We start from the raw sequence: 11,676 nt of genomic DNA, 5'->3' as shown, positions 1-11,676 counted from the left end.
GAAAGGAAACAGTGGAAAGATTAGATCAAGACATCTAATTTATTCTAATACTACTAATAGTTTTATACAGTCGAAGTGGCTAGGCTAACCGTACTTAGATCTAGGTTTGGCCCTATTGACTCAAACCTGTTGAGTACACAGGTCTCATTGGATCTAGATCTAGTAATTATTCAAGTTTAAAATATATGCAAGTCAGTAGGCACCTTTTAGGTTTTGTCTGAAATACAAATACTTTAGGCATTGTAAACTAAAAGTTTCATTTTCAACTCAGCCATCATTATTAAGTAGGCTAGCCGTCCTTAAGTACGGCGCTAGTCTGCCAGTCTAGCCGTATAACTTATCTTAGGGCCTAACATTATAGAAAACAAGTCTCATTAGTAATTATTCAGGTTTAAAATACATGCACTGTCAGTAAAGCACCTGGTTTCGTCTCAAATACAAATACTTTAAGTAATGCAAACTAAAATCTCATTGTTGCAATTCAGTAGGCCTTTTTGTGCGGTAAGTCTAGCCATCATATAAGTACGACTGGCCTCTTAAACAATGCACAATATTATACGCTATATATTATGTATGTCTGTAGGCTAGCTACATGCAGGGAACAAATTAACTGAGGGTTGATTTCTACCTGCAACCAGCCAGATTCAGAATTTATTCATTGATTTTGAATTTTACATATAATTTTCAACAACACGATGTGTGAACATCATGTATCTTTGTTTTCGAAATCTTAGTTGAAAGTGAGAGTAACAGTGAGCTTCGATAGAGGTATGACTATTTGAAAACGCCCTAATATAAAGAATCTGTATCCGCTATTCCCGATCTACACTTTGTTATAAATTGCACCTGGATTAAATTAAGTTCTTATACTTATAGAATCTAGATATCTATATAATGTGAAGCTTGATCTGCCCTTTAATTCCACTGTTTTTCAAAACGTTAATTTGAATGAACAACAATACACTTATAATCAATTGTCTCTTTAAAAAAGTCTCACTGGGATAATAAAGTTAAACTATTTCTCGGATTAATTATTATGGGCCCAAGGCTGATCAATTAATTGATAGTTCTTTTTATTCGTCCTAAGAGTAGTCGAATATTGAAGTTTTTACTACTCGAGTACAGGAAAAGGATCCGACTAGCCTTGGCCTTGCCTGCGCTTCCGACCGACAACACCACAAGCAAGCAAGGGGAGGGAACCATTAGATCTAAGCAAGCAAGCACACTGCACACTGAGCTGAGCGGAGCGTGAAGCGTGTGGAAAACGAAAACATGGCATCTGTTCCGTCACGTGTAGCCCCTAATATTATGATTGCAGGTAACAGTACTTTGATGTTGAATCATTGTCATGTTTAGATGTGCCATGTTGTATTAGAATAGACATTTGATGGATTACACTGGGTAAATTTTTACTTATTATGCACCCACACACAGAGATGCATTGATTGATTGGGAGGACTTCCATAACAGCGACCACTATGAGACAGAGCAGAATTGAGGGCTTGGGGTAAGGGTAGGGTTAGTACGGCTAGCCTCTTCCTTTCTCTATCCTGGGCTAGCCTCTTGATGTTAGTCCATGTCTTCCCACTTTTCTGTACATCGATTTCTGTGATTCTTCTCCAGGTTCCACGAGGTCTTTCCCTTGATCTCTTGCCCTGTGGGTTCCAATCCAAAACTTTCTTTGTTTTAAATGCAAGTCCTGACTTCCTGAGAGTATGTCCAATCCATCGCCACCGCCTTCTTCCTACCTCATCTCTGACTGGGATCTGTCTTGTTTTCCTTAACACTGCCACATTGGTGACCCTGTCTGTCCATCTGATCCTCAGTAACTTTCTTAGACACCTGTTCAAGAAAACCTGGATCCTCTTTATCAAGTAGTCTGTGATGCGTTTCTCTACTTTCATGCTTCACATCCATACAACAGGACCGACTTCACATTTGAATTGAAAATCCTCAGCTTTGTTCGAAGTGAGATCTCTCTGGTCTTCCAAATCCTATCCAAAGATATGAAAGCAGCCTCTGCTTTTCCAATGCGGGACTTTATTTCAGCACCTGTTCTTCCCTCTCTGTCAATTATGCTCCCAAGATAGCAGAAGGATTCAACGTTTTCTAGGGCCTTTCCTTCTATTGTGACCTGCTCCTTTCGTTGTGCATTTGTCCTTAGGACCTTTGACTTTCCGGGATGGATCCTCAATCCAACAGACTCCGATAAGCTGTTTAATACTGAAGTCTTTGCTTGCATCTGTTCCTGGGTGTGCGACAGAAGCGCCAAGTCGTCTGCAAAATCCAGATCGTCCAACTGTGTCCATGGTGTCCACTGTATACCATTTCTGTGTCCTCTGGTGGTTTCCTTCATCAGCCAGTTGATTGCAAATATGAAGAGGAACAATGATAGTAAGCATCCCTGTCTCACTCCAGTCTTGATGTCAAAGCTGTCAGGGAGCTGGCCATCATGTACAACCCTTCAACTTGTCCCTTCGTACATGCTCTTGATGAGGTTCACCAACTTCTGTGGGATTCCGTGGTGTCTCATTATCTTCCATAGTGTCGCTCGGTCTATACTGTCAAAGGCCTTCTCATAGTCAAGGAAGTTGACAATCAGCTGGGAGTTCCACTCCAGGGACTGTTCTACAATAATCCTCAGCGTGGCAATCTGGTCGGTGGTTGAGCGATTTTTCCGGAAACTGGCCTGTTCATCCCGTAGTCTTGGATCCGTTCCTGTCTTGATTCTCTCCAGAATGATTCTGTTGAAGACCTTACCTGGTATTGAGAGAAGAGTGATCCCTCTGTAGTTGCTGCAGTTGTTGAGATCCCCCTTTTTTGGAAGCTTCACGAGGTGTCCTTCTTTCCAATCCTTTCGGAACTTGCTCTCATTCCAGATCCTGGTAAACAGTGGGAGGAGGATGTCTGCCGTCACATTAGCATCTGCTTTTAGCCTTTAGGACTTCAGGTGGAATCTGGTCGGGACCGGCCGCTTTACCTTTGTTCAGCTTTTTGATGGCATCCAGAATCTCTTGTTTTGAAGGAGCATCACAGCAGATAGGTAACTCATTTCTTGCTGGCAGTATGTTTCGTGGGTTACTCAGTGGTGGTCTGTTCAGGAGACTGTTGAAATGCTCTACCCATTGCTTAGACTGAGCTTCCTTTCCAAAAATGCTTTTCCCTTCTTGGTCCTTTACAGGTACTTCAGGTTTCCCATATTTTCCAGCAAGTGTCCTTGTGGTCTAGTAAAGGATTCACATGTGCCCTCCTATCACTGCTTCCTCGGCCTTCTCTGCTAGCCTGTTTATGAATTCCTCCTTGTCTTTTCTTATTGATTTCTTGACATCTTTAGCTGTTGTCCTGTACTGCTCCAATGCATCCGCTCTTGATCCTCTTGTTCTACTTGCATTCGCTTCTGCCTTCAGTTGTCTTCTTATCCTAATTAAATCCAATGAGTGTTGGCTAATCCATTCCTTGTGCTCCCATTTCTTCCCACCGAGTACTTCTTGACATGTTGATGTAAAAGACTTCTTTGACCTTGGTCCAGTGTGTATCCACCTCCGTGTCCTCACCGTCAAGATCAGCCAGAGGTTGAAATCTGTTCCTCAGCTGCAGCTGAAACTCTTCTTTCTTGTGTCCGTCCGAGAGACTTACTTGGAACTTTGTTCTTTTGATTCCTGTGCTGGTTCCGTGCTTTTTGATTCGAAGCTTGAGTTTTGCCAACAACAGATGATGATCCGATCCAACATCTGCCCCTCTCTGTACTTTGACATCTTCCTGTACTTTGACATCTTCCAGTGAACGCTTGAACTTACGAGAGATACAAAAATGATCTATCTGGTTCTCCGTCACTCCATCTGGCGAAACCCATGTGGCCTTGTGGATCTTCTTGTGGTGAAAAACAGAGCTTCCAATAACAAAACTGTTGAAAACACATATATTTGCGAATCGCTCCCCGTTCTCATTCATTTGTCCCAAGCCATGTTGTCCCATAATTCTTTCATACCCCACGTTGTCCTGACCAATCTTGGCATTGGCATCTCCCATTATGATGTTGACATCTTTCCTTGGTAGGTTTGTCGATGACCCCCTGGAGCTGGCTGTAAAAGGCATCCTTGTCTTCATCCGACGCATCATTTGTTGGGGCGTAGATCTGTACTATATTCATGTTGATGCTCTTGCTCCTTGTAGTGAATGAAGCCATGATGATCCTTTCCCCGTGTGGTTCCCATCCTCTAAGTGACTTCTGTGCATACTTACTACTTACTTAAAATGATTCCCAATCCTTCCGCATGGTACTTGTCTTCCCTCCCAGAATACAATACTAGTTCCCCCGAGTCGAGTTGCTTCTGTCCAGACTGTATCCAGTGTGTTTCGCTGACTCCTAGTATGTGCAGCCTGTATCTCTTCATCTCTTGTACTACTTGAGAACTCTTTCCTGCTTCATACAAGGTGCGAACATTCCACGACGCAATCCGGAGAGACTTGTTCGACAGAGAAGGTTTCGGGTCAGAAGAGTCCTTTCAGCTTTGTCCGCTGTCCTTCATTGTTCCTGCTGATGCAGAAGCTCCTCCGTCTCCCAAGATCGAAAAATAAAAAGCTGTGTTTGTCCATGTTTCTGTAACTTACTGTTTTTTACTGGGTTGGGTAGTTGGCCCTCCGCAAACTGGCACTTTTCGGGCCACCAGACCTATGCACTTTTCGTCGCCTCTTACAACACACAGTATCACGGCAGGGGTTTTCTTTGCTCCCCCATAGTAAAACTACAGGGCCCCCCACCAGCAGGGGAGAATTCCTCCATTCCGGAGCCCTATACTTCGCAGCGCACAGACTTTTAATGAACTTTGGTGACTCCAACCGGTACTCACAATGTGGTGCACACGCGCAGGTTCACTGACTGGTCACGATGGCGAGCCCGACAAGACGCTTGAATGACTTTCTTTTTTTTTCAGCAACTGACAGCACAGGACAAATTTTGATTTATTTTAATTCTGGTTACCGTGTACATAGATACTGAGACTAGGTGCCCGGTTACCGTGTACATAGATACTGAGACCAGGTGAGACTAGGTGCCCGTTTACCGTGTACGTAGACACACCGAATATTATTTCTCTTTTCAAACATCAATAACTCAATAGAATCTAATCTAGATCTAGAATCTAGATTCCAGAGATCCTAGATCTATCTATTAGATTGATTTGCCGCAAAAATGAAGGCCATGGGCCCTATTCGTGTTCAGCATGCAAAATACTACCAGATTTAAATGGTAACGTCAATTGCCACCGACAAAAATTGACGATAGTGTCAATTGCCACTGAGTGAAGCGGTGTCAAGTCTGAAAACAACACTATTTTTAGCTTTCTATTCGTAATGTGTGTCTAATGGGTCCTAATTTCATTGGATAAGCATTAGTCTAGAGCTACGGTACTGTAGAACTCGGATTCAACGAGTTCGCCGGGCCTGACCTAAAATCTCGTTGAGTCCGAGTGTTAGTTATAGCAAACATGAGGTTTTGTGTAGACAATTACAATCACTGAGCAAGTAATGTATAAAGATAAGTCACAAGTAGTGCCTGAAAGGCCTGCATATTATGAGCTGTGTAAAAAAAAAAACCGATTCCTTCAAATGCATTCCTGTGTCATCTCGATTGTTTACCACAAAGTTGTGTTGCTGTGTAGATCCTAGCATAACGGCAACTTTTGAATTCATAGACAAGCGCACAATTCATTACGAAGATCTACGTCAAGACTAGTTTATCATTGTATTAATGATCAGTTGCCGAGGGAAAAAAAAGACTGTGACGCGTTTGTATCTGCGACGTTCAACGCCCGGATCGCTAGTGCACCCCCCTCCCTCCCCGACACACACACAGTCACATGTGTGCAGGCCGCCCATCCGACTCCGACACACGCCAGAGTAGACCCGTGCGCGAGCCAACAACGCATGTGTTGGTATGGAAAAAAAAGGCTGCTGATTGGTCGCATGCAATCGGCTAAGTGAATAATGGTTCACGATGCAGTTGCAATGGATGGTTTCCGGGAATAGATAAAGTTCGTTCTGGGAGAAAAATGAGTGAAGCCACGTCTGCGGGGGCAGTTCACCCTGGAAGCGACCTCGTTGAATCTGAGCTTGCTGATTTAAGAGCTCGTTGAATCCGGATTATTTTTATTGATTTTAAAGAAGAAAAAAGCACGGGGAATCTGTCTCATCTCGTTGAATCCGAGCTCGTTAAATCCGAGTTCCACTGTACCAACTTGGCGTGTTTTCAATGAGACGTAGGCCTAGATCTAGGCTAGCCTTACCCTACACTTCGGTGTAGAACCAACACAGGCTATTCTAGGTCACAAACGCACACAAACTCAAGTAGAAATTCATTTTATATCGGGTAACATAAATCCGGGGGACGGGGGTCAAGAAAAGACACACACACACACACACACACACACACACACACAGAGGGACAGAGGGACAGAGAGGTGAACGCACAACCCCGAGCACTCGAGCACAGTAGGCTAGATCTACTCACCAACGCAAAAGAGCTCCAATTTACTCTGTGGCAATTGACGCAGCTGTCAATTTTTGCCAATTGCCACCGCGTCGCTCGGTGGCAATTGACACTACCATATAAAATGTGTAGGCGTATATGAGACGAGTGCATGAGTAAAAATCATTACTCCAACACCTTGATGTACACAGAAATCATTAGGCCTACTCAAAAGCCTTAAAACATGTTTTACGATAATATGTGAATTAAAAAAATATTTCAACTGCATCTGAGAGAGAAAGGAGGATGAGGAGGAGAGAGAGAGAGAGGATGAGATTAAGAGAGAGATACAGAAAGAGAGAGAAAGAAAGAGAGAGAAAGAAAGAAAGAGAGAGAGATAGAGGTAGGTGTATTCCGGAATACAGAAAGAGGGAAGACATTTGAATGCATGAAGGAGAAGGGGTAGAGAGAGTGAGAGCAAGGGAGAGAGTGTTTCTGAATGAAAAAAGACAGAGACAGAGAGGAAATGAAATGTGTGTGTGTGTGTTCAAAAGATAGAGATCGAGAGAGAAAGAGAGAAACACACATACACACAATGCATACACACACACACACACACACACACACAAACAAAGACTCACACACACGCACACACAGACAAACAGACTCATACACACGTGCACACACAAACAAAGACACACTCACACACACACAAGCCGTCATTAATGATTCGCTCAAGAACAAAACCACCAGCGATATCAGCTGACGACAACCGTTTCACACCCTGACCTTCAATTTTGTTGAATCTGAGAGTTCGTTATTGCAAACATGAGGTTTTTGTGAGATAATTATGGGCACCGAGCAAGTTTGAAGTAATGTAGGCTATGTCGACTCTCTCAATCAAAAGTAGATCAGATTGGTCTGCCACTCATCCCGATTTAATCAGGTTATACTGAATTATTTCCCCAAATCTCAAGTTCAAGCATCTTGATTTTGATCTCCCCGATTTTTTTGTTCCGTCTGTTGCGCCAGATTTTTCTTAAAACATACTCTGCCTTATTCTTTGTCGCAGGAAGCACCCGTTAAACTTTTTGTTAGCAGTAATTCGGAGCACTATTTTCCGAAATGTCGATGACAGATTTAGTAATGTGACTCGACATAAGTAATTTTGAACCTTTGCTCCCACGTGCTATTTCAACTATAGACTCATAGAAGTAGTATTCATTTGGCATTCCGACTTTGGGCATTCTCCAGATTTACTTTTGCTTTGTTTCCACCCTCAGATTTCTCTGATAATGGCCTGATAACTGTTTCAGTTGCGACATACAAATGATCAATATTATTCAAAGCTCTGCTGTTCCTTTCAAAACATGCTTTGTCCGAATTCTGGTTAGTCGGGCCCATCATCAAGACCAGTCAGTAAAACTGTTTCAATCGCTCATTCACATCATGTGACATGACGTCTGCGTGTGTCGGGGACGGGGACCAACCGTTGGCAATGTCAACTTAAGTTCATGCACACTGATAGAAGCGTCTTTCAGGACCTATTGGGGGAGGGGGGAATTGTTACACATTTGAACTAGGAGTGCAGGATTTTTAAAAAAATGATAGAACACACACACACATGCACAGGGCATACTATGATTTTTATGGACACTCCTGGAAATTTTTAAAGTCTGCTGGGCAGTCATCTTGGTGATTTGCCATTGATCCTGATTTTTTCACAATCCATTTTTTTCCCCTGAAGATCCTGATTTTGAGATTTCATAAGGGTAGCTGGTCTGATTTATCTAGTTTTGTTTCAAATGAGGTAAATTTTTATTGTTTCTTTGGTGATATACCTAAGAAATTCTGGAAAATACATTGAACTCTAGGCTATAGCGTGTAGTAAATAAGTTGTTTTTATGCCTGATAAGTTTGAAATATTGAGAACTTCACCAAGGTAATAAACTCCTTAAAGCTGCGTCCAATTCTGATTCTGCACAGACCATGCAAATCCAATAGATTAATAGTAGTGTATTACATATTATATTATATAGATGAAATTATATGAATTTTTTTTTTTTTCAGGTACTCCTGGCACTGGGAAATCCACCCTTGCCAAAGAACTGGCTCTTCGGACTGGGTTGTCATATGTCAATGTTGGTGAAGTTGCTGAACAAGCTGAGTGTATGGATGGTTATGATGAGGAGCTGCAGTGTGGAATTTTGGACGAAGATAGAGTAAGGTTTTGAAGAACAGTCGGTGTAATGCATTGCTTATGACACTTTATGAAGACCTATGGGGTTGGTCGTTTGATCAGTTCTGGAACTTCATTTTCTTCGCCTTATAAACAATAAATAAGCAATAAATTATAAATTACATTTCAAGATCCTTGTGGGGAAATTTGGGTTACAATACATACGTAAATACTTAATTAGAAATACATACCTACATATCAATACTTACATAAATAACATAAATGCACAATATTATACCAGTCCAGAACAATTTCACAAACATACCATTGCTGGTCACCACTGTGCAGCGCCCTGTCTTTTGGTCTGTGGTTGTCATGCCTTGCTCAAGGACACACTCCAGTGACCGCCCATATAAACCCCATGTCACTGACACTTGCTTGACATTACAATTGAGTCTTCTCTCTCAACTTAGGTTAGCCACTGGAGCCTCCAATGACAGACCAAGAAGAAACAATTAAACACTATGGTTAAATGCATATCTCCCAGTTTCTATCCCAAGTTTTAGGTTCTGTTTTCTTATCCTTGGAATTGCAGTTTTTGAGGCACATGTAAATATTTACAATTTCCAGTACTTCTTGATCCACTCTCATAACCGTCATAACGCCCACCTGCATTCCTGCTTCAGACTTATGGCTGTGAGAATATTTGTTTAGCCGACCAAAAGAATTCTTTGCATTTTATTTTATTTCTCCCTTGTATTTTTATCTTGTGCATGTTACTCAAACTCAAATGAGAAAAATTCCGATGCTGAAGTTTTTAAAATGTCTCTGTTCATTTTGGTATATTTTCAGGTGATTGATGAACTAGAAGATAGCATGTCTCAGGGGGGAAACGTCCTTGACTACCATTCGTGTGAGTTCTTTCCAGAGAGGTGGTTCGACATTGTATTTGTTCTGCGCACTGACAACGCCATTCTTCATTCTCGGTTGACTGAGAGGTTTGTGCATTTGTTCTTGACTGTTTTATGTACAGTGCTTCCGATCTTCCATATTTTTACGGACATCCGTACTATCTGACAGTTCTGTACTCGCTCCTCAATCGTCACCAACTTTGTCCATAAAAAACTGATAGCGTGGGGCCGCCGAAATTCAGTGGCAAAGGATCCGTACTCGCCTTCGTGTTTGTCTTGTACAAGTTCTGGATATTTACGGTAACTCTCAACAAAATAGAAACCTGAAATTGCGCATTTCCTGCAATTGTCCATTATTTCGCTATGCATTCATTCCGGGTTGGTTGGCAACATTTTTACCAGCGGATTTATCAAAATCTGACTCTGGGTAGTTGGCAGGTGCTCTGATGTGGTTTGCTTTTTCTTTTCTATCGAACGTCTATCATCTTTATCTCCCCATCTTCTATTTTATGTTTGTTACTCTCTTGTAACACCTCTAATCTTCTGGCGCTCACATGACCGTATGCAGTTGCGAGCGCTGTAAAACCTCTACTAAATCTTTTAAAAAATCTGACAAGCCATGGTGATGATAGCAAACTTTTTGTGTCAATTTCCTCCTTTTTTTTATTCACTCATTCTTTCTGTGTATTTTCGGATTGTTGCCGGGGCTGAAAAATCACTGTCAGAAAGAAACTTTTTTGGGGGGCAAATTTGTCTAGATCTAGAAAAATTGTCAGTGCGATGATTCTACGAGAGAGGGCCGCAGTAAAAGAAATTTTTGCTTAACTACTATCAAGCAAAACAAAACCTTGGTAAAAATATAGGTGTATGGGTTGGTTGTTGGCAATCTCTTCAAACAGACCCTCAGCATAATTTCCCTTATTTTTCAGCTTCAGTTGTTGGAATCAATGTATGTTTTTTTGTTCTATAAGTGCTTCAAGTTGGCAAATGCTTAAGGGAAAGAAACTTGTTATTAAATTAAGAAAAAAATTAGATTAAACAATGTTCACACTCAGGCTTGCCTTGATGGTACCCATGATTTTTACTTGCAATGTGTAGAAAAATTGTCTGATGTCAACTTTTCACACCTGAAAATGCGTTCATATCACTGCTCTGGTATTGTTTTGTTTTTTCTTCCTTTCATATCAAACATCTAGTGTCCTTATCTCCACTCCATTTCTTTGTATGTTACTCTCGAGTACACTGTAGTAACACCTCTAGTCTTCAACATTTATATCACCTATTTGTGTTGCTAGTGCTGTAAAACTCTTTTTGACAGTAAGTACAACTTTCTATGTTATTAATTTTTTTTGATGAAGAAATGTTTCGGGTGGTTGTTTTTGTTCATAGATTTTAGAGATTTTGTTTTCCTTTAAGGAGTATTTGATATTAGGCTGTCTTGGCAGTTATTCAGAGTTCTGTAAAGTTTCTGTTTGTTAACCCTCTTTAAGGATTGGGCTGGGACTGTCACTTCATGTTAGTCCAATTCTCTCTTGCCCTTTTTAACTCCCAGGGGAGCAAAGGCCATCAACAACATTTCTCCTGCAAAGCCTGTCCTGTGCGTCCTTTTCTTGCTGTTTCCATGATGTTCCTGCCTTTTCCATGTCTGCTTGTACCGCTCACCTCATTGTCATCTTTGGTCTTTCTTTCTTACGTTTTCCTTGTGGATTCCACATCAAAACCTGTCTGATGATGCTTGTCGGGGGTCTCCTCAGGGTGTACCCAATCCATTTCCATTTCTTCACCTGTTTGTCTTCCTTTACTGGCCTTTGGCTTGTTCAACCCCTTCAAAGCTGCTGGTAAATAGGCCCCTGTGCCAGGGGAAATCCCATGAACCAAGGCTGCTGAGGGGGTGACCCCACTCTACCTCCCATAACGTTTTAATTTATGTATATTTCCTCATGCGTTTCTGCATGTACATTCTACATTGAACCACATTTCTATTGATATAATTTTGGGGGAATTTCATTGAGAACCCCGTGGGGCAGTGCCACTGACTGTAGTGTCTTTAGGCTATTCCCAAAGGGGGGACATTTCTCGTTCAAGCACAGTAGAATTGTAAATGGGCTGATTCATGTCAT

At 41.6% G+C, this 11,676-nt stretch overlaps 1 protein-coding gene across 1 annotated transcript in view; it reads left to right on the top strand.

The window, feature by feature from the left end:
• The first annotated feature begins 1,201 nt into the window (after window positions 1-1,201).
• Window positions 1,202-11,676, top strand: part of LOC101864215 (adenylate kinase isoenzyme 6) — a 12,296-nt gene continuing 1,821 nt past the window's right edge. Inside the window, exons 1-3 of the mRNA XM_005095563.3 lie at window positions 1,202-1,318; window positions 8,537-8,688; window positions 9,498-9,643. Coding sequence (XP_005095620.1) covers window positions 1,273-1,318; window positions 8,537-8,688; window positions 9,498-9,643 — 344 coding nt within the window. The 5' untranslated portion in view covers window positions 1,202-1,272. The remainder of the gene's footprint in view (window positions 1,319-8,536; window positions 8,689-9,497; window positions 9,644-11,676) is intronic.

Source organism: Aplysia californica, unplaced genomic scaffold (assembly GCF_000002075.1).
Source record: "Aplysia californica isolate F4 #8 unplaced genomic scaffold, AplCal3.0 scaffold00107, whole genome shotgun sequence".
NCBI lineage: Eukaryota > Metazoa > Mollusca > Gastropoda > Aplysiida > Aplysiidae > Aplysia > Aplysia californica.
This window is presented reverse-complemented; position numbering and strand designations above follow the sequence as displayed.